Consider the following 27,368-nt stretch of genomic DNA (forward strand, 5'->3'; position numbering starts at 1 on the left):
AGTGTAATTATCGATAGGTATTGATTAATTGCTGCCATTATGTTTGTTTTTTTGTGGTGTTACTGCTTCTTTGTTCTGTGTGTCTTCCTTTGTTGAGTTCATGATTTTTGTGTTCTTTCTTGTGAGTTTACTCATAGTTTTAATGTGTCCATGTTCTTCTTGGATTTTCATTCTCTTGGTATGTTGTGAAGTGTTAATTTTCTTTGAGGTTGCCTTACAGTCCATCAACTTTTCTCTCCATTTAGTGCAGTCTATTCTATCCTGTAATCGACCTGACCTTCTCACCATCTAGATCTCTGTTCCCACATGTCCACCCTCCTTTACATTGTACTTGTTTTGATCACAGACTGGCCTCCCAGATTCTCTGTATTTGTTCTTATAGTTTTGTTCTTTTCTCAACTCTTCCTTCTGTTGACTTAATTCTGGGAGGTGCTGCCACGTATGTCAATCTCTGGTAGTTGTTAAAACATAGTTTTTAAAAACCATAAAATCTATCCAATTATGCTATATGAAAATCTATCTAATCATTTCCCTAATATTAAACATTCAGGTTTTATGTGTTAATATTTTAGAATCATAATTACATCACTGTACATTGTTGTTGCAGTTGTTGTTAAGTGCCGTCGAGTCGATTCCGACCCATAGCAACACTATATAGGGTTTCCCAAGAGCAGCTGGTGAGCTTGAACCACCAACCTTGCAGTTTAAATGACTTTGCAGTCTGATGCATTAGCCCACAGTGCCATACCAGGACTCCACTGTACATTAGACTATTAGAAATTCTAATTAATTTCATAAGATGGATTCCTAGAAATATAAATTCAAAGTGGAAGGTATAAAATATTATATAAAGATTCTTTAGGTAATGCCAATATCTACACTCTTAAGACTAGCAGGGATATCAGTCAATTTGCTGTGCTCACCTGATTCTTCACCCAAGAGACTTTATAATCACTGGAAAATTTTTAATGTTATATAATTACAAGACTGTGAGCAAACTAACAGATCAGACCACCTGGTAAATCCTACCCCCACCCTGGCTGTCCTGCTGAGATTTTAGGGGCAAGCCAAGCCTTTCCATCACCACACCCATGGAATACTGGGGGTGGAAATGAGCAGCCACAGCTACAAGCCCGTGTATAACCAGTTCAGAGCCTATGTGTATAACCCTATGAAGAAATAGGGTCTGCTCCTACCAGAGTTGCTGTTGAAGAGAGTGGAGGGATTTCAAGAATTTCATCCACAGGACTCCAGGAAATATCCAAAGTGATTGTAGTTTGTGACACGGAGGTTGTATCATCCAAGGAAGTAGACTTGAAGAGCTCATACTGGGCAAAGCCCCTGGTTGCTACCTGCAAAGAGTGCACCCCGCAGACCACTTAGAGATGCTTCTCCATGGCTAGACAAAGCACTGTACTTTTATGGAAAAATATAACACTAAAAAATAAACAAAACTCTAATTTTTAGCCACAAATATTACCTAAAAATGCATTATTTTTTAAAATGTTTTAATTTTAGTCACTATTTGATATAAACATTTTGATACTAGAGCAAACTATCTAATTATTTTGTTGTTATTGTTGTTAAGTGTCGTCGAGTCGGTTCCGACCCATAGCGACCCTATACAGGGTTTCCGAGGGTGTAAATCCTTACGGGAGTAGAAAGCCTCATCTTTCTCCCGCGGAGCGGCTGGTAGTTTCGAACCGCTGACCTTAAGGTTCGCAGCCCGATTCGTAACCACTACGCTACCAGAGCTCCTCTAATTATTTTAGAAGAGAAAAAATCCTTCAAACTAGAAAGGCAGGTTAACTACAGTTTAGGGGGATCAAGGAAGGGGAGAGTAGAAGAGGAATACTTACAGTAGACAAATGATGTCTTTTCTTGTGTGCATTTTTTAGGTCTTCAAGATGTACAGAATAATGTTTATCAGCTGTAGTATATAAAAAGAAAAAGAAAATTAAAGGTACGATTCAATTGTGCTGTTGTTGTTATTAAGTACCGTCAAGTTGTATAGGGTTTCTGAGAAGCGGCTGGTGAGTGTGAACTGCCTACCCTGTGGTTCACACTGACTTTGCCATCCAGTGCATTATCCCGCAGCACCACACCAAGACTTGCAGTTATACTGTTAGAGAACTAGAAAACTACAATCCCTCAAATCTTGAGGGTATTGTAAGTCAACACTTATGATATGAAATTAAATTTTAATTTCAGTTATGAAATTAAATTTTAAATGGAAGATTAATGAAATGTTTATAAAAGAATAAAACTGGAAGATAGTGCAACCAAAAATATTGACTGTCCATGAGATAGAATTATGTCATCATTACATTCAGTTTTTACTCTGCAATGAGAATTTCAAACACCAGACACATATAAATCAAATGACATTCACACAAAACAGACTTTTGGAGATCTCTTATGGATTATCTCCCACATACTACAAGTTACACACTAGAGTAGATTCCTGGTGGTTAGTGCAAATTCCACTGTGGCACTTCTCTCTTAACAATATCAATTTTCATTAAAAACAACAAAATGGTAAGTATACCAAAAAATGTATATATAAGAACGAAAGAATCATGAGCTCTCACCTTTACAAGTGACCACATACAAGACAACGCCTGTAACGCTGTTGTTAGTTGTGATGAGTTCAGCTCCTAGCCAACAGGTACTTTCAGGATCTGAACTGTCGCATCTTATCCAAAGGGGAGGCAGGGCAGTAACTGGCCGACTAATCTTCAAATGGGTCATATTAGGATTGTGAGCCAGAGTGTAAAGTCCAATTAACTGCCTTGAAAGCATGAGAAAAAAGAATAAAATACAGGCAGAAATTGCTATTAAGCAATTATACAATCAATCAAAAGAGCTTCCTTTCCCAAAGATACCATGAAGGGTCTCACAGAAACAGAAATCTGAGAATTTAAGTGGGCAAGATGCATATAAATATTTCACCCAAAGAGGAAGGAGAAAAGCCCACTAGGTAGATCTGCACACACTAGAAAGTGATAGAGATTGTGACAGACTTGGAGCTACTACAAACCAGATGTTCAATATGGCAGAGACAGGGTTAGGGTGGAAGGGAAAGAAGAGGGAGGACAAGGAAAAGATCTTCCTAATGTAGCGTAGTGGTTAAGAATCTGGCTGCGAACCTTAAGGTCAGCAGTTCGAAACTACCAGCCGCTCCGCGGGAGAAAGATGAGGCTTTCTACTCCCGTAAAGATTTACACCCTCGGAAACCCTGTACAGGGTTGCTATCTGTCGGAACCCACTCGATGGCACGTAACAACAACAACAATATTTATAAGAATGCTTCAACTTTAAATCCTACTCTCCACCCCTACCCTTATGCTAAGAAAAACTTACCTTGCTCTCCCAACTGATAAAGCAAGTGGTCCAGCATTTTCACCAGTAGATAAATCAGAAATAGCTGTTTCTTCAGACTGTGTTTCTTCAATACAACTTGTTTCTTCCTTTTCTAAAGGCTTTAAAAATATTTTGGAATTATTTAATCAGATAAAACAACATGTAAGATAGAAGCCAACTCTTCCCTATGGGAGGGGTAACTATAAACAATACATACTCATTTCTAATTCCTTAAGCACAAATGATTGACTATAGACAGAAATCACAGCCACAAACTAGTGTGGTTTAAACAAAACTTGCCATCAAAAGTATTTCCACTGTCTTATGAAAAGATACTTACCAAAGCTACCACTAGTAAAGGATCTAACATCACTGGAAAAGGAAGAGCTCCAACATGCACAAAGAACAGAGCTAAAGGTAAAACTCAAAAAAATCTACTTCTTGGGCTATGACCTTAGGTCCACAGCCCTTATTTCTTGTATCTACTCCTTTCAGTAATGGGCAATCAAGTCCACTGTACACCAGCTCTCATTTATATCACAGAATTCCTTATCTATATGTTTACAAATAAATAGTTCAGTCTTGCCAAAAACAAAAATGTAATTATAAAAGTTAATCTTTCCTGAGCATTATTATGCACCAGGCACTATTCTAAGTTCTCATATAGTCCTCATAAAAACCTTGAAATACATACTATTATTATCCTTATTGTATAAATGGAAGAACTAAGGTAGCACATGGCTAAATAACAGAATCACACAACTGCTATGTGGCAAAGCCAACACGTGAACCGAGATAATTTGACTTTAAAACTCAAGTTCTTAGCCACTAAACTCTACTGGAAGCAAACGTCTCTGCTAACTAATAAAATATCATACCTAAATATTTCTACAACCGTGATTTTTTTAGATAAATTCTAGATTCCATCCCTTTCCAGGCCTGTCTTTCCAAAGTTCTTAGAACTATGGCTACTCAGGAAATGTTTGGGTTTTTTTTTTCCTCCACTATCCCAACCACCTAAAACGAATTGTTCACACTCTATTGACCTTTGCAAATATGAAGGCCATTTTAATTGCTCCCCATTCAAAAACTGCCAGAGCCTTAGGTCATTCTAGCTAACTCTCATAACACTCCAAGCTAGTCTCCCTTTGTTGTTGTTAAATACCGTGCAGTCGGTTCTGATTCATAGTGACCCTGCACAGGGTTTCCGAGGCTGCAAATCTTAACGGGAGCAGAAACCCTCATCTTTCTCCTGCGGAACAGCTGGTGGTTTCAAACTGTCAATCTTGAGGTTAGCAGCCCGATTTGTAACCACAGTCTCCCTAGTATCCTAAAATTCATGTTTCTACAAATTTTCTATGTTCATCTTTACCTTTTTCTAGGTAATCCATCTTCATCTGTCCATACATTTCCCCTTCTCTAAATTCAACCACATAATTAATTCATCTATAAATTGCCAACCAGCTGCCCACCACAGATAAGCAACCACAACACTCCTTCATCAACATCAAAGATACATACTGCAGCTCCTCCCCTCAGAACGAATGTTCATGTGAGTGTGAATTTTAAATCTTTAGCACTCAGTTTCTTCATCATGGTGCTCACATAGGCCGCACGAGGGCCCGAAGGCAGATGGTGTTCTGTCCAAGGGACCACCACTTTCCCAGATCAGAACTGGCTCCTATCTACTTTAAGATACAATGTAACCAAAGGAGTCCTGGACCTCAAAGCAAATGGAATAAGTAATATTCTTCCAACCTGCAACCCATTAAAAATCACAACTGATCTGCCAAAATAGTTATCATAATTGAAGCAAAAAAGATATGGTTGTAATTATAAAAACAAAAAGAATCAAGCTCACTGCCACCAAGACGATTCTGACTCACAGACCCTAGGGATAGAGCAGAACTACTCCACACCGTTTTGAAGCTGATTATCTTTGTGGGAACAGAAAGACTCATCTTTCTCCCATGGAGCACGAACGAATTTTAGACTCATAGAAAGTTAGGTGCTGGTGGCCAGGAGGCAGGCTTGCAGAATGTGCTCTTTGGTTATTTAATTTATTATATATTCCTGAGTATTTATATGCACATCCCCCAATAAAAAAACAGGGAATAGAAGCAAATCCTGTTGAATGATGATGCACGGAGGAGATTGTGATCACTTCATCGAAACTATGGTGTAAAACTGATGTTCTCCCATGTATCACTCAATTCACAATAAAAACTTTAAAAAACAAAACTGTGCATTTGAGATTACTTCCAATGGATTAAATTTGGTAACTCAAGAATTAAGCAGCCAAAGAAAGCTCAAGTACAACTTACCACTTTTTCCATGATGAATATCACGTCATTTTCATTTAAAATATTCTTCAGAGGGTTTAGTTGACCTGTGCTGATCAACTGCACGTGGACATCAGTCTGTTAAAAATAATGTAACGCAATGTGACATAAACACATATTTTGCACAAATATTTAAATACAAAAAGACCAGTTCCAAGCAGATGACTAGAAAAGAAATTTTAAAGAGACATAATGTTTAATTCTTTGCCAGTTTGTTCCTCAGTTTAGAAAATCCAGCTCTGATAGCTATATTCTATCATGTTTCAAGGCCCATCTAAAGTTCAGCCTGCCTTGTGAAGGCTTCTTTGATTAAGATCACACTGACATAAACTTCCTCTAATCACACTGCATGTCAGTGATCAAACCCACCAGACGCTGAGTCTGAACTGACTTCATGCGCCACAGCAAACAATAACATCAACTTTCTTCTGATTGTACTATGAATGTTAGAACTTTAAATGTCATTGTAAAAACTGTAGATACATATTTCCCATTACAATTGCAATACATGTTCATTGTAGAAAAGTTCGTAAATAAAGGTAACTAAAACTATTTTTTTAAAACCACCTGCAATTCTCCTACCCAGAGATAATCACTAACCCGGTAGGTGCCTATTCTTCCAAACCTTTTTCAGATATATAAATAAATCCATTTAAATAGAAATATATCTATTATTTAGATATATGCTAGTTGGGATTTTAATACCAGAATTTTCTAATAGTTTTATACCATGAACCTCATTCCATGTCACTGAATATCCTTTGTAATACTAAGGCTTTATCATCACAGATTTAATAACATGGAATCCTGGTGTGGCTCTGTGGGATAAATCACTGGACTACAAGATCGGTTTGAGATGCAAGGTCAGTGATTTAAACTCACCAGCCACTCCTTGGAAACCCTTATACAGGGTTGCTATGAGTCGGAACCAACTCAACGGCGCTTAACAACAACAACATTCAATAACACTGAGGACAAGAAAAAGATCCATGGTTGCCAGTGGCTAGAAGCAGGGAGATGTGTTGCCTACAAAGTACACATGAACATTTTTGGAGCAAACAGAAATACTGTATGTGTTGTTCTGGAGGTGGCTACCTGGCTGAACGCAGATGTCAAAACTCAGACAACTGTACTGTTCTTGTTAAGTGCCTTCGAGTCATTTCCAACTCATAGTGACCCTGTATAGGATTTCTGAGGAGCGACTGGTAAGCTTGAACTGTCGACCTTGTGGTTCAAGCTGACTTCACAGTCTAACGCATTAACCCGCAACATCACACCAGGACTCCCAAAGAACTATATGATACCCTAAAAGAGTAAGTTTTACAGCATGGAAATTAACCTCAAGAAGCCTGAGTGTCAGGCTGTGGGATAAAGCACTGGACCACAAGGTCGGTTTCAACCTCAAGGTCAACGGTTTAACTTCACCTGTTGCTCCCTGGAAACACTATATAGGGTCACTATGAGTCGGAACCAATTTGATGGCACTTCACAACAACTTAACATGCCTGACTTTAAAAAATGTATAATGGTAAGATTACTGAGCTATGCTTAAAAGTCAAATAAATTTGTTATATATACCTCATAGATAAATGGGTCTTTGCAGAGTCCTTTCTTTTCTTCATTTAATCCCCTGAAATGCAGAACCACATGTGAAAAAAGAGAACTACAGTATCTGTTCCATTATTTAAATTCAGGCACAAGGAATCACTGTATCTCTGGTAATAGCAAAGGGAAAATCTAAAAACAAAGTACTCTGGTACTGATGGCAACCCCAAAGCATAGCTGGAAAAAGGGTAAAAGGTACATAGAAGTCCTGGAGTGACACTGTAGGATAAGCAATGGACTACTAGGCACAAGGTTGGTAATTCAAATCCCTCAGCCACTCCTTGGAAACCCCATACAAGGTAGCTATGAGTCAGAACTTAACTCGATGGCACTTAACAACAATATATAACTCAGGAATGCTATCCATGTAGTCATTCGACAATCACGTCTTAAGCATGTGTATTACAAGCCAGGTACTCTTGCTAGATGCTGGGGATTTAAAACAAAAGCACAGTCCCTGGTTTAAAGTCTTGACTAGGAGTCCAACATAATAGTCCATCAGTTCAATACAGGGTGACAAGCGTGCCAACAGAGATTAGTACAGGATGCTACTGCAGTGTATGGGAAGGTAAGATTTAATGATAAGGCTTGCCCTTCATTCTAAAAGCCAGAAAACTCACTAAAAGGTTTGAAATGGGAAAGATCTCAATGACAGAAATGTGGAGGGTACGAACTTAGGAGGTCATGCAGTCAGTTGTAAATAGCTTATAGTTCTTCAGAGCAGTGAATAGTTTCCTGAACAAAAACCGCAGGGATGGAGAACAAATAGACCCGGTGAGTGACTAATTGAGGTGCAAGTGGAGTAAAAGAGAAAGAAGCAAGAAATCTTGGACTTGAAACTTATAATTCAGAGCAGGAATTTGGGAGTAAAATGTCAGCCGGAAAGGCGGAATGGATTTAGATCTGTATGTACATAATGAGTTTGAGGTCCCATATAAACATTTCCAGTTTGTAACTGGATACACAGGAATTGTAGAGAGTGCAAGAGACCAAAACTTTCAATGCTTACAAATGTAATTACCCATGTAATAACTGAAAAACAATTTAAGTCTTTATAATTAAATAGTAAAAAGCATCCACAGGGATCTGGTAAACTTAAAAAACAGCCAAAAAATGAAACGTTGTTGTTAAGTGCCTTTGAGTCAGTTACAACTCATAGAGACCCTGTACAGGGTTTCCAAGGAGTGGTTGATGGGTTTGAACCACCAATTTTGCAGTTGGCAGTCCAATGCTAACCTTATAGCACTATGCCAAGATTCCAAATGAGATGTTGTTGTTGTTAAGTGCCATCTAGTCATTTCTGACCCATAATGACCCTGTATAGGGTTTCCGAAGAGCAGCTGGTGAGCTTGAACCGCCGAGCTTGCAGTCCAAATGACTTTGCAGTCTGGCGCACATTAACTCACAGCACTACACCAGGACTCCCCAAATGAGATAGACAGCAAAACACTGAGATACTGAGATAGTAGAACAAAACTCAAAATTATGACAAAGACCAGGTTTACTGATCAGAGAAGAAAGAGACTGGTGGAACCCTGAGACCATGGCCCTCACTCACCCTTCAGGTCTGGAACTGAATTCACCCCATGGCTCCATTTTTCAGCGGAAAAATAGCCAAACTCCAAGGCACTTAACAATAACAAGTACCTAGGAGACAGGCACTCCTTATAATAATCAACCATTTGGGATCAAAAGGACAGCATTTGCCCAAGGACAAAGTTCAGAAGGCAGGGTAAAAGGAAACACAAGAAAGAAGTGGGATAAATGATGTTACACTGTGGGGATTGCAATGTAACATCGGTGGATACATGAAACAAAATGTGTATGAACTGTTCAGTGGAAAACTGATATGCTCTGTAAACTTTCATCTAATTAATTCACAATCAAAACTGAGATGTGTGTTTAGTGCTTCGGTTCTCGTACCTCATGGCATAGTACCTGAGGTCTTAAAAATTGCAAGCAGCTATCCAAGGAGTCCTGGTGTGGTGCTGTAGGATAAGCACTGGACTGTTAACTACAAGGTCAGTGGTTCAAACCCACCAGTTGCTCTCTGGAAACCCTATACAGGGTCTCTATGAGTCAGAATTGACTCGATAGCACTTAACTACAACAAATCCAAGACTAGATAATTGGGTCGCAATTCATCTGGAGCAAGACAAGTAGTAGTACACGCAGAGGATATGCCATGTGGGGCTAATGACCTCCATGAACAAACTGCCTCAGTCATGAGACCAGAACTGGATGGTATCTGGCTACCATTACTGAATATTTTGATCAAAGATTTTATAGAAGAATCCTAACAAAAGGTGGACAATGAAAAACAGGTATTTAAATACTCTTGAATTTTGGATTTTCTGGAATCATGGGGGCTGGATAAACCCCTGAAATTATTGCCCTGAAATAATCCTTAAAACTTAAACCAAATTTTTGATAAAAGAAGCATTCTGTGATGGTTAGAGTATGGCGGGGAGGGAATATGATTCACTGGTTAGAGGGTATTCACATGTTAACATGGGTGACAGGTCAGGCAATATACAAGAGGGACATGGGAAGAGGAAGGATGAAGTTATGGTGAGACACAGGGAGGAACTAAAGAGTTAAAGTGAATAGAGGTAAATACGGTTAACTGATGGCACATGGAAGGGATTGCAATCATTGTAATGAAGCAAAGTACATGATGTGCTGAGTGTAAAACTGATGATCTGCTCTACAGACGTCACTCAATTCACAATAGTTTTTAAAAAAAACCCAAAACAAAAAACTTAGCACAAAAATATGCCCCTTATTAAACCAAACAATATTTCAGCTGTGGTGCTGTAGGATAAGCACTCGACTGTGAACCACAAGGTCAGCAGCTCAAACCCACCAGATGCTCCTTGGAAACCTTGTACAGTCACTATGAGTCAGCAAAGCTGTGATGTCACTGAACTACAATTACAACAATTTAAAAAAAAAAAAAAAAAAGTCTATTTTGAGCATTATAACTCTTAAGAACTATCTATCTGAGATCAAGGAGAGTCCTGCTGTGGCACTATAGGTCAATGTGCTGGAATGCAATGTCGGTTTGAACCGTAAAGTCGGAGGTACAAACTAAGCCGTCAATCCTCAGAAACCCTATACAGGGTCATGGGTCAGCATGGCACTTAACTACAACATCTGAAATCAAAGTGACAAAAGCAACAAGAAAGATTAGTAAAGAACCACCGGGACAGTGAATTAATGTTAATGGATGAGGAACAGCTCAGAAAAAGAGAGAATGGTTGTAAAACTCAAAGAATGTAATTAATGTCATTGAATTGTACATATAGAACAGTTGAATTGGTGTATGTTCACAGTGTATATTAACAACCAAAAACATCAAATTTAAAAAAAGAGGCTCTCATACTAAAAGATATCCAAGACACTGTTAGTTTAAACAAACAAAAACAGTGCTCTTTCTATAATGTTCAGCAATTTCACAAGCATTATTACTTTTGCAAGCAGAAAAAAAAAAGACAAATTATAGCATTTAGAAATGCTTAAATCAGTAGTTTTTCAAAGTCTCAATACCAGCAGTAATCCGTTTCACCTGAATTTGTTAAAAAGGCAGATTCTTTAGCCCCACCCCAGACCAACTAAATCAGAAACCTCAGGATACAGGGCACTCCAATTTTTGTTTTGATAAGTCCACCAGGTGATTCTGATAGATGCTCAAATTGAAGAACCTCTGTATTATTGTAACGGAGCCCTGGCGATAGTGGGTTAAGCCTTGGGATGCTCAATAGGAAAATAGTAAGACTGCTGTTTGCTCCTGTATAGATAGTCTCTGAAACCCTAAAAGAGCTCTGGTAGTGTAGTGGTTACAAGTCGGGCTGCCAACCTCAAGGTCAGCAGTTCGAAACTACTAGCGGGTTCACGGGAGAAAGATGAGACTTTCTGCTCCCGTAAAGATTTGCAGCCTCGGAAACCCTGTGCAGGGTCACTATGAGACGGAACCAACTCCATGGTACTTAACCACAACCACCCTGTCCGGGAGTCCTGGTGTGGTGCTGTGGGTTAATGCGCTGGACAGCAAGGTTGGTTTTAACCACAAAGTCGGCGGTTCAAACTCACCAGCCGCTCCTTGTAAACCCTATGCAGGGTCGCTATGGGTCGGAATCACTCGAAGGTACTTACCAACTACCCTGTCCTACTATTGCTGCGTGACTTACAGCGACCCTGTGTAGGGTTTCCGAGGCTGTAAAGCTTTATGGGAGCTCACCTGCCTACTTGGTCTGCAGTTCGAACCCACCAGCTGCGCTCGGGAGAAAGACGGGGCAATCTGCTTCTGTAAAGATGTGCAGCTCCAGAAACCCTGTCCTACGTTGGAATTGTCGAATGTGAGGCAGTGGGTTTAGACTGAAGTATTTTTACATCGAATGTAGAACTTGATAGAATTCTCTTTGTACTATGTAGCATTCTCTTTATGATTTTGAAGCATAATGAAATAAAGGTGCTTTTTTAAGCCCACACATCATCGCGCTAACGTTACCATTGTAGTGTATGGTAACTGTCCTGAGTAGTCTTAGAAACGTATGTTTCAGTTTAAGGGGTCAACAAGAATTAAACAGGCGAAGGATCTAGTTTTCTATCTTCCGGGAAGTTCCTCACAAGTTGTGAGCATCATCAGAAAGTATAAACCACCTCTTAGAAAACTGGTCACCTTCCATTTCCATTGATAACATAACGATTATTTTCTCCTAAATGAGACGGCAAACAAACTCCTGCAAAATTAACCTCACACCAGTGCGCCTGACAAGACAGCAGCCTAAGGCCAGCCTTGCTTCAACTCCCATACCCCGGGAACCCTGTGGGTTACGTCAAGGCCTCAATCCCCACGTCTGTGGGCAGACGTGTGGAGAAAGGTCCGGGTGCCCAGGAGAAATGCTGTTTTAGAACATCGACCCACAGTAGAGGCTTCGACTCACTGCAGTAGGCGAGCGTACAACTCCTCAGCTGCTTGATTCATTCGCGCCCACATCTTTCCCCAAACTGAACGAAGGTCCTAAACCGACAAACCGAACTGCGCGCCTAAGCCGCCGACGTCCGAGGTCGTAACCTCGCCCCGCCGGAACTACTTTTCCCCCCCCTCGAACAAATTCACTGTGTCCACAAAATTACATTTTTATTTTAGTTCATACAATGACTTTTTCTATTCCAAATAATCTTCCGTTGCTGTCATAAAAAAAAAAAAAGTTAAAATAAAATTGAGTTGCGCGGAAGTCCATTTTATCTCGCGATGTTTGGCCACGCCCCATTTGGATTATTCCGCGGAAAGGAGTCCTTCTTTTCTAAGCACAATTGTTGGCCTCGGAAGGCAATAGACACCATAATTTGATACCTATGAAAATAATACATTGTTTTTAATTTATATAGAGTGCTGTTGATATATTTCTTGTCTCTGGGTTGGTGCTGAGGGTAGCCGGGTGGGGAACCAGATGAGGGTTACATATAGAGCGGGAGTGCTAAGTCCTTCCTTTTCCTGTGGAAGCCGCCGGGTTGAGAGGAGCGTGGCCTTCTCTCCCCGCCATGGTGAGTGGATGTTCTCTGGGCTCGTCTTTCCAACCTGATCCAGGGCCTAACAGGGAAGAACTTAAAATTGAGGGTACAAAATCAGCAGGAGAGGTATCAAAGAGGGAAAGGAGATGATGGCCAAAGACATGTTTCTGACAAGGCTGTGCGTCCACACGGCAGCCATCTTAGAGGCAACGTGGGCTTCCCGGCACAGCACTCTTGGAAACAACACGGGAGGGCAGCCGGTCGTTCTGAAGCGCAAAGAGGCTTCTAAAATTCTAGCATTCCTTGGGCCAGAGAAAACTTTTGAGTTTGGCTGAAAAGGCATTCCATTAGTCCCTTTGGAAGTTACTGGAATCCAGGAACGAATCGGCACAGTTCTGTAGGGAAGAGTTGACTTGGGCCTTGTGATTTAATGTGCTATTTGTAAAGACATTTATTGAGAAAGGGGTTTTTAAAGAGAGATTTGTAGTTTTGCTTTTCTTGTATATTTCTTGGATGGCTGACTCATCTGATTTTTAAATCGCTTAGTATATGTGAGTTCTGTGTGCTAAAGAGTCAACATGAGCAAAGTAGAAGAAAAGGCAACCATCGTTAAGATGTTTGGATGGTAATTAAATTGGGCAAAACCTTAGTTAGAGCTCTGGGATTGGAGAGGAGGCAGCGGTTCCGTTGTAAACACTGCAGTAGTCAGGAAAATACGAGAAGGTGGTCTGAATGTGGTGAAGCTTGTCGGGAGCATCTAGGCTGCAGGCTTGCTGTCTCTGAGGTAGGATGGTCCTGCGAGTAGGAATCCCCCATGTAGCTGAAGATGGTGAGGTGGGATCCTTAGAGATGCTGTAGGCGGCCCACATCTGCTACTGGGAGCTGTTTAAAGGGGTTTGAGCAGAACGTTTTATTCGTATACTCATAAACCATCCTCTGAAATTAGGTGATGACATCAGATTTAAGCTGTCGTTGTGGAATTTAGCAGATTAGACCTGATTCATACATCTTATTAGAGTTTGCAAATACTGTGTTCTGAGAGGCTAATTATTCCTATTAAATACTGTTGTGGACAGATTTATGCTCTGGAATATGTTTATTTTAAAAGATTGGTGCAGTTGTGATTACATTCGACGGTTTCCCTTGCCATGATGTCGTAATTTGCGTCTTACTCTGTTCTCAGCGACAGTTGCCTGCTGTCACTATGCTGGTACAGAAGGTTGACGAAAATTCTTACTGAGCAAGGCATAAACGTTAATTTCTCATCTTTGATAAATGTGTTAATTAACTGGGAAGCGTCCTTCAAGTGGTGAGCAAACATAACCCATTTCATAAAGCTTTGCTCTCCAAACCCTTCCGTAGCTGAGCGCTTGAATCATTGGCCAGTGAGATGAGTGTGCTTCTAATGACATTGCTCCCGTTTTCTTTTTCCTCAAGGCGTGTGCTCGTCCACTGATATCAGTGTACTCTGAAAAGGGAGAATCTTCTGGCAAAAATGTTACTTTGCCTGCTGTGTTCAAGGCTCCCATTCGACCGGATATCGTGAATTTTGTTCACACCAACTTGCGCAAAAACAACAGACAACCCTATGCCGTCAGTGAACTAGCAGGTATGAATGTAGATCTCACTAAGGTTGGTATTTGGGTGTTGCTTTACAGTAATGATGACCTTACACTTCATTGGTCCGTGTTTCTGAACCACATGATTGTTCTGGGTGTTCTGATGCTGCTAGCTACCGTGCACAATAGTGGCTAGATTGGTATAATTGAGTAGCTAAAAGTTGTCTGTCTTTCCCATTGTAGGTCACCAGACTAGTGCTGAGTCTTGGGGTACTGGCAGAGCGGTAGCCAGAATTCCCAGAGTTCGAGGTGGTGGGACTCACCGCTCTGGCCAGGGTGCTTTTGGAAATGTATCCTTTTTTTATGCACCAGACTGCAAAGCCATTTCAACAGCAAGGTCTGCACTTCAAGCTCACCAGTCACTCCTCAGAAACCCTATGCAGGGTCACTGTGGATTGTAACTGACTCGACATAAAGTCACCTGTCGTGTAGAATTCAGTAGACTGAACCTGATGGATATTAATAGAGTACTAAATGTGTCCTTGTGAAATAATGCTCTGGGCAGGTTTGTAATCTGGAAGATGCTTATTTCTGTGGCTATTCTGACAAAGTTTGTTTGCAGTGATGTCGTAATTTGCGTCTTACTCTGTACTCGGCGACAGTTGCCTGCTGTCATTAAGCTGGTACAGAAGATTGACGAAAATTTTTACTGAGCAAGACATAGATAAATTTTTTTTTTTAATTCCTCATATTTGAGAGATGTGATTCTTAACAGAAAATAGATGTGTCGTGGAGGGCGCATGTTTGCACCAACCAAAACCTGGCGTCGCTGGCACCGTAGAGTAAACACGACTCAGAAGCGCTATGCCATCTGCTCTGCCCTGGCTGCTTCCGCCTTACCAGCCCTGGTCATGTCTAAAGGTTTGTGCTGTACTAGGTTTTATATGAGTGAGAAATATTTTTCTCTGAACTGGATGCTTTGGTTCCTTTTAAACATGCCTGAATAAATTCTATCCCAAAGTATGCCTGATAGTGACGGGAATTGGTCTGCACACTGGCAAATCACTTGTTCTGTAGCTTTTCTATGTAGTTATAGCAAGCTCTTCATTTTATTAGTTAACATTATTAGTTATGTGATTATCTGAATTTAACAAATTAGTCATCAGTTACTACAGACTACAAAATGGAAATTAAAGTTAGTAGTTCTATTTGAAAACTTTCTGCCTAAAGTTAAGTTTCTCACCCCACACGTACTAACTGCTAAAATGATGAGATTCCACTTCATTGGTCCGTGTTTCTGAAACACATGATATTTGTGGAAGTTCTGATTTCGCAAACTACAAATAGCCTGTGTAGAGATGACGTAATTTTTCAAAAGGTTCATGTTGACCCATGTTCAATTGGCTTTGTCAGGTCATCGTATTGAGGAAGTTCCTGAACTTCCTTTGGTTGTTGAAGATAAAGTTGAAGCTTACAAGAAGACCAAGGAGGCAGTTTTACTGCTTAAGAAACTTAAGGCCTGGAATGATATCAAAAAGGTCTATGCTTCTCAGCGATTTAGAGCTGGTAAGGGCAAAATGAGGAATCGCCGGCGTATCCAGCGCAGGGGACCATGCATTATCTACAATGAGGACAATGGTATCATCAAGGCCTTCAGAAACATCCCTGGTAATTTTTGAACTGCTCATCCATTCTATACAGTTTTGGTCAACTTTTGTTATGATGAGATTCCACTTTATGGTCCGTGTTTCTGAAACACATGATAATTGTGGAAGTTCTGATTCTTGTTGGATGAATGTGTCATTGGATGGTTGGCTTTTCAAAGATAGATGGCAGTTTAACTGCTAATTGGATGATTCTTGAATATCATGTTTCTTCTGTTGAAATAGTCTCCTAATTCTCCTTTCCCTTTAAAAAGGAATTACTCTGCTTAATGTAAGCAAGCTGAACATTTTAAAACTTGCTCCTGGTGGGCATGTGGGCCGTTTCTGCATTTGGACTGAAGGTGCTTTTCGAAAGTTGGATGAGTTGTATGGCACTTGGCGTAAAGCTGCTTCCCTCAAGAGTAACTACAAGTAAGTTGTACATGGTGTTCTGAACAGAGATGTTTACATTCAGAATTGTCTTCAATATTATCTTTAAATCTTCTGATGAAAGTCACGTTCTTTAGATGAATGCATGACAAGTAAGAATTGTGCATCAGTTTGTGAACTTTTGTCCTTCAGCCTTCCCATGCACAAGATGATCAATACAGACTTAAGCAGAATCTTGAAAAGCCCTGAGATCCAAAGAGCTCTCCGAGCACCACGGTAAAGTTAACAATATAATCCTTGTGTGTTCCTACCACCCCAACCATACAATGATTTGCCAGATTTGGAATCTTATTCCCATTGCAATACAAATGGTAATGTTAGTATGTTGTCTACCTTTCACAGCAAGAAGATTCATCGCAGAGTCCTTAAGAAGAACCCACTGAAAAACCTGAGAATCATGTTGAAGCTGAATCCATATGCAAAGACCATGCGCCGAAACACTATTCTTCGCCAGGCCAAGAATGTAAGTTGTTTTAGTACGGGTTTGTCAAATTTTTAGAAAACTTTGATACATGATGATATTCCACTTTTTTCTTTTTTTTCTTTTTTTCTTCCTAATTTTTTACAGCACAAACTCAGGGTGGCTAAGGCGGCAGCAGCCCTAAAAGCAAAATCAAATGCGAAGGAAGTTCCAGGCAAGAAACCACCTGTGGTAGGGAAGAAAGGAGGGAAGCAGACTGTTGGTGTGAAAAAGCCGGTGGTGGGAAAGAAGGCTGCAGCAAGCAAGAAACCAGCAGCTGAGAAGAAGAAACCAGCAGAAAAGAAGCCTCCCACAGAAGAAAAGAAGCCTGCTGCATAAATTCTCCACATTTGTTTAGCCCAAACAAGTCAAATAATTTTGGACAGCGTATTTTGAATAAAGACAGACCTGGTCAAAGAGGCAGTAAGAATTAACTGTTGGGTGTGTTGTGAATCTTGGATTCCTTTTTTGATTTCTTGGTTCTTCATCTTCTAGTCCAGTGTAAAGTAGAGATTGGTTTTCTAGTAAATCTTGTACAAGAAGGGGTGTCAAATGTTAATAGTTACATCCTTCCTCTGGGTAAGGGGGGAGGGGATAGAAAATAGGTAAGATTCCAAAAGGATTTGACATTGTAACGATAAGAGGGCAGAACTGTAGGATAAATTTGAGGAACTGAAATAAGGAGCTTCCTTTTAACAACACTTGTTGGGGATTAATACTGCTGCTGCCTCCTGCCTAGCCCGTTGGAGTAGTTTGTGTGCTAGCAGCTTTTTTGGTTATAAGATCTTAAACAGTTTTAGTAAGGGATGAGTACATTCACTGTAGCTTTAGTTTTTTCCAAAAGATTTAAAGAGTTTACGGTGGTGCTGTAGGGTAAGCACTGGACTGCAAGGTCATAACACCCACCACCTTCCACAGAAGATAGATGGGGCTCTCTACTGCTATAAAGATTTACAGGTTTGGAAATCTTATACAGGGTAGCTATGACTTACAAATCAATGTGATTACGCTAGTTTGGTTACCTGCTTTATAAGAAAACTTGTGGTGGGTGAGAGGGTACTAATAGCAGGATTGGCAATTAAATTAGTCTGGTAAAGACTCACTGTCCAGGAAACCCCTGGAGCAGTTTCGTATAGGGTCACCATTGAATCTACCAGTGTTTTTCCTGTGGGGCTCTTATTCTGGAGTGTTAGCTATTAAGTGCTTTGCAGGTGGCACTGTGGGTTAATGCACTCAACTGCCAGGTCAGTGGTTCAAGCTCACCAGCTACTCCTCAATCCATAATACAGGGTGCCTGAGTCAACCAATTCAACAGCACAAGTATTTATGCTGCTGTGGGATAAAGTACTGGACTGAAAAGTCTATTTGGACCACAAGGAATGTTGGTTGGTCAAACTCTCCAGTAACTTTTTGGATACCATATATACAGGGTCACTGAGTCAGAAATTACTTGACAGCACTTAACAGTTGTCATCTGGTACCGACATGGTGAACCCATATGTGTCAGAACTGAGCTCAGTGTTTTGGACATGGCCATTTGAGCTCTGGTAGCATAGTGGTTACGAATCGGGCTGTGAACCACAAGGTCAGCAGTTCGAAACTACCAGCTGTTCTGTGAGAGAAAGATGAGCCTCAGGTTGCTATGAGTCGGAACCGACTCCACGGCACATAACAGCGTACTGCTAATTTCATGGTCAGCAGTTCGAAACTACTAGCTGTTCCATGAGAGAAAGACGAGGCTCTCTGTTCCCATAAAGATTACAGCCTCGGAAACCCTGTACAGGGTCGCTATGAGCTGGTACTGACTCCATGGCACATAACACTGCAGTTGGAGCCCACCAGCTGTTCAGGCTTTACTCCATATTTAGTGTTTCTGAAGAGTAGAAACACTAAATTTGAATGACTGACTTTACGGTTAAAAGCACCACACCACGCCCCCTGGTGGCCAAACTTCGTATCTCATACTTCTGACATAGGAGACCAGTCTCTGGAGCAGGATATTATGTTTGGTAAGGAGCTCTGGTAGCGTAGTGGTTACGAATCGGGCTGCGAACCTTAAGGTCAGCGGTTCGGAACTACCAGCTGCTCTGCGGGAGAAAGATGAGGCTTTCTACTCCCGTAAGGATTTACACCCTCGGAAACCCTGTACAGGGTCGCTATGGGTCGGAACCGACTCGACGGCACTTAACAACAAGGTGGAGGGTCAGAAAAATAGAGGAAGACACCAGCAATTTGGATTGGCAAAGTGGCTGCATCAGTGGGCTCAAGCGTGGCAACAATGGTGAGGTTAGCCGAAGACCAGTAGGTGTTTCATTCTGTTGTATACTGGGTCGTTAAGAGTCAATGACACCCAACAACCGACTCAGCGACTCTGTATAAAGGTTTCCCAGGAGTGTTGAGTTTGATCCGCCCATCTTGTTCAAAACCCACCATGCGGTCCTGTGTTTATCAGACACCGCCACACCAGCACCCCTGGCCATCCCCTGCCAAGGTGACCTACCCTTTTTACAGAATCAACTTGGCAACTATATGGGCAGCTTTTCCCACTGATTACAATACTAAAGAGCTCTGGTAGCGTAGTGGTTACGATTTGGGCTGCTAACCTCAAGGTCAGCAGTTCGAAACTACCAGCAGCTCCGCGGGAGGAAGAGGCTTTCTGCTCCCGTAAAGATTTACAGCCTCGGAAGCCATGTACAGGGTCGCTATGGGTCGGAAACGACTCGAAGGCACTTAACTACAATACTGATATTGTAAATAACACTATCTTCAAGCATTTTAACACAAGGATCAAGAATCCTCTTCCAAGCAGAATTTATTAAATCTTAAAATCATGGTTCATGTTATTTTGGTCACTGTTTTCAAATTATCTGCAGATTGGTGAGTTAAATGGCTAATTTTTGGAACACAGTGCAAGACACCAATTACTGTTCGTTAAGCCATTAGGAACTTACTTGATCAAAAACTATCAGGTTAATTAACCCAAGCACAGATTATCTCCAGGTTCTTTACTGCTCCAAAGTCCTGTACTTTAAGTCTCGAACATTTTTCAAGAGCGTCCTGTTTCAACAGCTTGAAACGTAGTCGGAGAAACTCCTGCTGGAGCTGAGAGGATGAGGGCGGAAACCGGAAACGCACTCGCGGCTCTTCCCCAAGTTGGCTGCTCTCCCAGCCCTGCTGTTTGGTTTCCGGGAATGCGTAGATGGCGTCATCACCGAGCGCCCGGCCGACGGGCTGCAAGGAGGATAACGAACGTGAGGAGCGACCATGCTGAGCCGGCTTCAGGAGCTTCGCAAGGAGGAGGAGACGCTGCTTCGGCTAAAGGCGGCTCTGCACGACCAGCTCAATCGACTTAAGGTGACTCCGCCTGTAGGACCATCTGCCACGTCCCCCGAGTTCGGCTCCCGCCGCTACTGGCTCCCAGAATCCCTCTTGTCTGGTTCTACGAGAACCCCAGACTTCTGTAGCGCCCACCAGGATTTCCCACCCAAGCCCCTGGGTGGATCTCGACTGTTGCTGCTCACCCTCCCCTCGTCTGGCGGTCGTTATGTCAGTCTATTGTTAGTGCTATCGAGTCGGTTCCGACTCATAGCGACCCAGTAGTTTTCCAGGAGCGGCTTTGGGTTTGAATCGCTGACCTTGCGGTCAGCAGTCCAGTGCTTGTCCTATAGTGTCACACCAGGGCCCGCTGCCAGTGTTCTTCTTAGTGCTAGAGTCGGTTCCGACTCATAGCGACACCGTTTAGGGTTTCCGATGACGACGAACTTGGCAGTCCAGTGCGTATCCGACAGCGCGACACCAGGACTCCTGGTTCTGATCTACCGGGTTACCAATATGTGACTCCAAAGCATTTAGGGATCTAGTTGGAAGATCTTTGTGCTGCACTCCTCAGAGCCTTGACCTTTCAGGTCTCAGATAGTCCCTGGACATTTACTGAGGTTCTGGGAGGAGACTTAGAGTTCCTAGTCACTTTTCCTACTAGAGGTGTTGCTGACTTACAAGGCCTTTACGAGGAGTCATGATTGTAATTTCACAGAGGCCAGTTCTGTTGTTTAGTGCCTTACAGTCGGTTCCGATTCTGGTTCTGACTCATAGCAACCCTGTATAGGGTTTGCAAGGAGCGACTGGCGAATTTGAACCGCTGACCATGCAGTTCAAACTGACCTTTCTGTCCAGGGCATTATTCCACAGCACCACACCAGGACTCCTCCCAGACCTGTGCTTCTGCATAATTCAGCCCACAAGGTGCTCAGCACCCTCATTTGGGATCTTGGTATAGGGATCTCTTGTCATTCATTGCCCATCGAGTCAGTTCCAATTCATAGTGACCATTATAGGGTAGCAGGAACAGACTTCTTTCTCTCGCAGAACTGCTAGTGGGCTGGCTTCAACTACTGAACCACTGACCTTGAAGTTCTTAGTCATCTGCTTATCATTCCCAGATATTAGCACTGGGAAAACCCTTCATAAACAAGTGTTGTACAACTTTCAGGCATCAAAGGAAGTAGTTTTCCTTCAAAGCAGTTATGATGGCTCATGCTTGCTTATGCCCTTATCTCTATCTCCATTAGGTGCCTGTTATTGTAGTTAAGTGCCTTCAAGTTGGTTCTCATTCATAGCAACTCCAAGGAGTGGCTATAATGTGTGTTGAACTCAAGTCACAGATGCCCTTTCTGGAAATACGGATCACAAGCCGTGGCTCAGCAGGAATACCTGTGCACCCTAGAAGACAGGCTGGAACCTTGCTTTATCCACTTCCTTAAAAGGCAACCAGGAAAGCTTAAGAGCTCCCAACTCTTGTCTCTAGAGCAGCATGGATACTGAAACTGTTTTACTTCCTCTCACGATGCCAACCTTTTACATCCTGTACAGTAATTTTTACCCACTTCTGTAGTGTGAAAGACTAAGGAAGTGCCCTAAACTCTTTTTTTTCTAGGTTGAAGAGTTGGCCCTTCAATCAATGATTAATTCTAGAGGAGATGAGATGATGTCTTCTCAGTCTGTACCAGAACAGCCACAAGAAGTAAGTTTCAGTATGGTTCTAGGAATGGCCTTTGTGAAATGTGGATATGAATTACATTTCTTTTTTAGTAAGCTGTTAACAGCCCAGTATTATATACTGATTTCTTTATTAACTATTAATATATTGCTTCTGCCCTCCTATTCATCCATCCTCTGTAGCTACTCAGGGAGGAAAAGTCTAGAATTCTTTAGAGAGAGATATCAAAACTCTTCCTGGTTTGAAGATGATAATGTATGTAACCTTTGGACTAGAAAATAAGGGTGTGGCTTCAACAAAATGCTAAAAAATAAGCTCTAATCTTCATTGTAGCCCTTTCATCAGATGCCCTTAAGTAAGTCAGTGAAGTCCTATTCTTTCTAAATAAACCACATCTGAAAGATTCTCCCAGATGTTGTTGGTTAAACCATTAGAAAGCAGCACATCTCAATCTGCAGTTCTCATGTTGGCACTTTGTAGAGAAGCCTGTTTTTAAATCAGGTGCCCTTCTGTCAAATCTGGCTCATTCATATATGTACACTGCCACAGTCTGGGCAGCAAGGTAGAGGGGATGTGGAGAAATAAGAACGTGACCATACATGTTGGGCCCAATTCTTAAGAGTCATAAATAACTGAGGATGGAGATGCAATTTTATTTTAAGAATTTGCTACTTTGAGTCCAGTGTGTTTCCTACTAATCCACCCTGTCCTTGACTAAAGCAGATGTTGGTGCATGTAGACAATGAAGCATCCATCAACCAAACTTCACTGGAGTTGAGCACAAGGAGCCATGCTCTGGAAGAGGAGGAGGAAGAGGAAGAAGAGTCTGATTCCTGAAGAGGGAAAGAGCCAGGGCTGGTTAGTTAAACAAATTTAATTCTAAGTCTCAGAACCTTCTCTGTAAAGGAATCTCTCTGGCACGGGCCTTATGATTTGCTTGGAAGGAAAGCAAGAACTATGAAGAATGTGCTGTTGTTAAAACAGCTCTCCATCAGTAACCTCAAGCTTCAGGGCATTTTAACAAAACTTGGTGAAATGTAGAAAAATCAAAGATTTGCCATGTCTTAGCAAAAAGTAATGTGAGCAGTGCTGTGTCTGATTTTGTCAGGTTCAGTAACTATGTTCAAAACAGACAAAACTTCTTCTGAAACACTATGGGAAAAGCCTGGCATTTGCAAAAAGCAGAGCTTAAATATAACCCAAAGCCAGCCTTTCCAATCAACAATAGTTGTTTTAAGTAGGGCTTCCAAAGTTCCACCTGCTGAAAATTTGTCTACATAAGAATCACTTGCTGATCTTGCTGAAATATATATTCAAATTCAATATATCTGGATTAGAAAGTCAAATTCTTGCCAAGGTTCGAGCCAGAATGAACCCGCTCAAAGCCTGCTTCTCAGAGAACTGGCTGTTACAGGCTGTCAGGCTGTTGAACCCTGTGAGCACAACAAGGAAAGAACAAGGTGAAGGAGGGCAGAGGACAGGACATGGCTTGAGGGCACAAACTGTTGCCGCCCTGCTCAGTAGCATCACAACACAGTGCCCACTAGACTGCTCTGTGTGTGGTTGTCGGAACTCAAAATTTGCCTCCAAATCTGGAGGGTGCCCTGAGACTAAAGAAAGCAGCCGCACCTCCAGGATTTTGGTACAGGGGTTTACTGGGGAAACTTACACATGAGATCCCATGTTTCTGTATCCGTTAATGAGAAGCAAGGGTTTTTATGGTTATGTTGAATCAAAATGACTTCATGCAAGATTCAGGCTTACAAAGCCGTCCCTTCAGAGTTGCAGGAGAGTAACTTTCCAAGAAGCAGCAGAAAGCAAAGGGTGACCATACTCCGCCTCACAAAGTCACCTTCCCCTTCCTTCACTGGTGAAATAAGCTTAGAATTAACTATGGCTAGCTGGTTTCCAGGTACCAACAGGGAAAAGGATTAGTTCCTCCTTTGGTGAAAACAATACAGTGGATTGTTTAAAACCCATTTCTGGTCTTAAGAGGAAGTGTGCCATTAATGACAAATGACTTGATTTAAATTTTATAATGAGGTGACTGCTACAGGGTTGAGTTGTTGGAACTTAGTGCTTGAAGTTAAGATTCATTTCTGCAGAATGCCCCTTTTTGCACTGAATATATGAACGGGCTTCCAAACATTTCTGGGAAAATTCCTTCTTCCCACAAAACTGAAGCTCCTTGTACAGTTAGTAGTCACTGCATTTTATATAATTAGACCTGCCCAGTGACAGCAAAGCAAAACAAAACCAAAAAAATCCCAAGTAGAACTTTTATGTTCCAGAAGAGAATATGATGGCCACATTTTGTTAACTGGGTTCCTTAATGTTATTTTGAGCTACTCTGCAGGAAATAGCCAGAAGTGTAAATGAGCATGTTTCTTGGAAAACACAATGTGAACTGTCTTTAGAATAAAACATATCAAAAGTACATGCTTTTGGGGTCTAATTTAAAGTTATGAGCATGAATTTGTATGAGCTGATAAACTTGTTTTTGGATTGTAGCTCTACCACGAACTAATCACTTGTTCTCTCACCTACAAATCTCACTCTCTTCCCATTTGTGCAAAGAGGATATAGTCACAGCTGCTCTAGTCATTTCAAAGGTGGTTTATAAGCTGCTAATGAGATATTTAAGGAGCCCTGGTGGCTGTGTGGCTTAGGATTGGGCTGCTAACTGCCAGGATCTACAATTTGAACCTTCAAACCCAAAAAGACCCAATAGCCAGTCCATGGGAGGAAGATGTGGCAGTCTGCTTCCCTGAAGATTCAGCCTTGGAAACTCTGGGGAGCAGTTCTGTCTTATGGGGCTGATGAGTCAAAATGGACTGAGAACAGTGGATTTGATTTGGGTAGTGCAGATGGCTAAATGCTCATCTTCTAAACGAAAAGCTGGTGGTTTGAATCTGCCCAGTGTCTCCGCAGAACAACGATCTGTTTCCATAAAGATTACAGCCTTGAAAACCCTATGGGTCGGTTCTGCTTTGTCTATTGGGTCATGAGCTAGAGAGGACTAGACAGCACCCAGCTATGTTGTTGTTGTTGTTGTTAAGTGCTGTCGAGTCGGTTCCGACCCATAGCGACCCTGTACAGGGTTCCCGAGGGTGTAAATCTTTATGGGAGTAGAAAGCCTCATCTTTCTCCCGCGGAGCGGCTGGTAGTTTTGAACCGCTGACCTTAAGGTTCGCAGGCCGATTCGTAACCACTATGTTACCAGAGCTCCCAGCTATGAGATGATTAAAAATCTAACTACATATTGGTGTCTGAGTACGGGAAATATGAGGAAGGAACCTGGCACAAGGGACTCAAAACACACACTGCAAGACTGCTGCAGGCAGGGAAGCTCATTCTTGAGAACAAGATCATTTTTGATAAAAATCACTGGGAAAACATTCTTTGACTGCAAATGCAATACCTTTGAGTGTTCAGAATTTAAAACATCCCTCCCTTATATGGCACCAAACAGGAAAGCACGTGGATCCAGATTTTAGACTCTAGTGACACCATTCTTCCTGCTGTGGGTACAGCTTGCTCCTTCTAATGAGACATTCTCTGTTGTGAAAAGACACAGGGTTTGACGAGATTGTGGGTTTTAGACCTCAGTTTCTGTGTTGAAGACTGTGGCTTCAACAATGTATACAACACCAGTTTTTTCAATCATTGCTCTAGCCCAAGGTCTGGTAGATATCAGACTGAAGCTACCTGATTAGGAGATTATTTTCTCAAGTTGTTTTCAATCTGCAATAGGCCTTTTTGTATGGAGCTGTAGGATCAGCACTGGACTGTGAACCACAAAATCAGCAGTTCAAACCCACCAGATGCTCCTCGGAAACCTGATACAGGGTCACTGCGAGTCAGAACCAACTCGCCGGCACTTAACAATAACCTTGGCTCTCAGAGTCCTGGTGTGGTGCTGCAGGATAATGTGCTGGATCGCAAGGTCTGTGGTTCAAACCCACCAGCAGCGCCTCGGAAACCCTACACAGGGTTGCTATGAGTGTGAACTGACTCAATGGCACTTAACAACAACCTTGGCTTTGGTTCTTTATCACCTGTACTTTCAAAGGAGAAAGTGAGGCAATAGTTACTGACTACATGGCCTCACATGCACCTAGTACCAAAAGTCACTTAGAAGAAAAGGGCAGACATGACCCACTGTGACATGGCTTGGTTTCTCCTGACTTCGCTGCCAACCTCACAGGCACATTCCTCTCTCCAGGAAGGTATGGCCAGTATACCTGGAGAAAGGGTCAGATGACTGACCGAGGGCAGTAGCCCCAGCTTCCAGCCAGCCCACCAGTAAGGCATCCCTGTGAGCTGGGGTCCTGGAGCTGGCCTGGCTCGCCTCTATACAGAAGGGAGAAGTGTGACTTTTTACAGATTTGTTCCCATCCACACTCTAAGCTGCCACTGTTCACTTTCACAAAAGGTGGAAAGGGAATGAGTTGGGCGATTCACAGAGAGGGTGTTTGGTTGGAAGACTTGGACACAATTTCACTTTGAGATTTGTAGACTGGAATCACAGGAAGCCGTGTGAGTCCACAGCACTGAACTTGCCTTGGTGAGGTATTTCCGCCTTCCAACCAGCCCCCTTTCCTGTCTTCACCTTTCCTTCACTATGTTGTTCAATGCTGCTGAGTGGTCTTGACCCATACCCTGTATGGGGTTCCCAAGTAGTGACTGATGAGGCACCAACCTTATGGTCCAGTGCTTATCCTACAGCGCCACACCAGGACTCCATTGTTGTGTTAAGCACTGTCCAGTCAGTTCCAACTCAGTAGCCCTGTATAGGGTTTCCAAGGCTTTAAATCTTCATGGAAGCCAAAGCCTCATCACACAGAGCGGCTGGTGGGCTCGAACCACAGACCTTGTAGTTTGCAGTCCAGTGCTTATCGTATGCAGCCACCATGCTCACGGACTGGAGAAACAGAATCTCAGCACAAAAATAGAAAAGGCTTTTCTCCTTTTTTTTTTTTTTAATACTTGAGAGTATATTTATTAGAATAAGAGATTAGATTTGTTAAACATCTGGATTAAAATGGTTAAAAGGATTTTCATATAATTTTTAGGCACTATACACACTTGTTTTACAATAGCATCAGTACTTAGATTCCAGGAAAGAAATCTGACACATTTTAATGCCTTGATCCATTTGTAACAAACTAACTCCACTAAACTTAATCAAACAGTAATCCAAACTTAAAGAGACATACACCGCTAAGTAACCCCTCACAGTATATTTAAAAATAAATCTAGAAATGCAACCAGAAGTCTACAAGCCATCCTGGTACACAGGCTGGTAAAGCCCTGGCTGTCATGGCAGTGATGGGCTCTGTCTGGATTTTTGATTGGAAAGTGTTGGAATTCTACATCAAAAGCAAATGAGAACGCTAAAGTAACATGACGTACACTTGGTGATGCTGATGT

The 27,368-nt window shown here is 41.8% G+C and overlaps 3 protein-coding genes across 3 annotated transcripts in view; 2 read left to right on the forward strand and 1 right to left on the reverse strand.

The window, feature by feature from the left end:
• The window catches only part of ZWILCH (zwilch kinetochore protein), a 57,739-nt gene extending 45,430 nt beyond the window's left edge, over positions 1–12,309 (reverse strand). The window contains exons 1-7 of the mRNA XM_006831511.1: positions 12,257–12,309; positions 7,284–7,335; positions 5,688–5,783; positions 3,364–3,482; positions 2,592–2,791; positions 1,856–1,930; positions 1,197–1,348 (exon numbers count right to left, since the gene is read on the reverse strand). Of these exons, the coding sequence (XP_006831574.1) occupies positions 1,197–1,348; positions 1,856–1,930; positions 2,592–2,791; positions 3,364–3,482; positions 5,688–5,783; positions 7,284–7,335; positions 12,257–12,309 (747 nt within the window). The remainder of the gene's footprint in view (positions 1–1,196; positions 1,349–1,855; positions 1,931–2,591; positions 2,792–3,363; positions 3,483–5,687; positions 5,784–7,283; positions 7,336–12,256) is intronic.
• Positions 12,310–12,567: 258 nt separating this feature from the next.
• On the forward strand, positions 12,568–17,278 carry RPL4 (ribosomal protein L4). The gene is made up of 10 exons (XM_006831842.1): positions 12,568–12,631; positions 12,820–12,860; positions 14,265–14,436; positions 14,630–14,736; positions 15,169–15,307; positions 15,800–16,054; positions 16,305–16,461; positions 16,612–16,695; positions 16,822–16,942; positions 17,048–17,278. Exons 1-10 carry the CDS (start codon positions 12,568–12,570, stop codon positions 17,276–17,278), a joined length of 1,371 nt encoding a protein of 456 aa, XP_006831905.1.
• A 2,925-nt stretch (positions 17,279–20,203) lies between these two features.
• SNAPC5 (small nuclear RNA activating complex, polypeptide 5, 19kDa) lies at positions 20,204–22,772 on the forward strand. The gene is made up of 3 exons (XM_006831512.1): positions 20,204–20,293; positions 21,873–21,959; positions 22,659–22,772. The coding sequence occupies exons 1-3, from the start codon at positions 20,204–20,206 to the stop codon at positions 22,770–22,772; spliced, it is 291 nt and encodes a 96-aa protein (XP_006831575.1).
• Positions 22,773–27,368: the final 4,596 nt, after the last annotated feature.

This window comes from Chrysochloris asiatica, unplaced genomic scaffold (assembly GCF_000296735.1).
Source record: "Chrysochloris asiatica unplaced genomic scaffold, ChrAsi1.0 scaffold00004, whole genome shotgun sequence".
Lineage (NCBI taxonomy): Eukaryota > Metazoa > Chordata > Mammalia > Afrosoricida > Chrysochloridae > Chrysochloris > Chrysochloris asiatica.

What these genes read in the sequence shown, in the direction of transcription:
- RPL4 (XM_006831842.1), top strand. Translation starts at nt 12,568, where the DNA reads ATGTTTGGCCACGCCCCATTTGGATTATTCCGCGGAAAGGAGTCCTTC. An exon ending in GGCCTTCTCTCCCCGCCATG is followed by an intron (nt 12,861 to 14,264) that starts GTGAGTGGATGT and finishes TTTTTCCTCAAG; the next exon opens with GCGTGTGCTCGTCCACTGAT. An exon ending in GCCAGGGTGCTTTTGGAAAT is followed by an intron (nt 14,737 to 15,168) that starts GTATCCTTTTTT and finishes AACAGAAAATAG; the next exon opens with ATGTGTCGTGGAGGGCGCAT.
- SNAPC5 (XM_006831512.1), top strand. Translation starts at nt 20,204, where the DNA reads ATGCTGAGCCGGCTTCAGGAGCTTCGCAAGGAGGAGGAGACGCTGCTT. An exon ending in ACCAGCTCAATCGACTTAAG is followed by an intron (nt 20,294 to 21,872) that starts GTGACTCCGCCT and finishes TTTTTTTTCTAG; the next exon opens with GTTGAAGAGTTGGCCCTTCA. An exon ending in TACCAGAACAGCCACAAGAA is followed by an intron (nt 21,960 to 22,658) that starts GTAAGTTTCAGT and finishes TGACTAAAGCAG; the next exon opens with ATGTTGGTGCATGTAGACAA.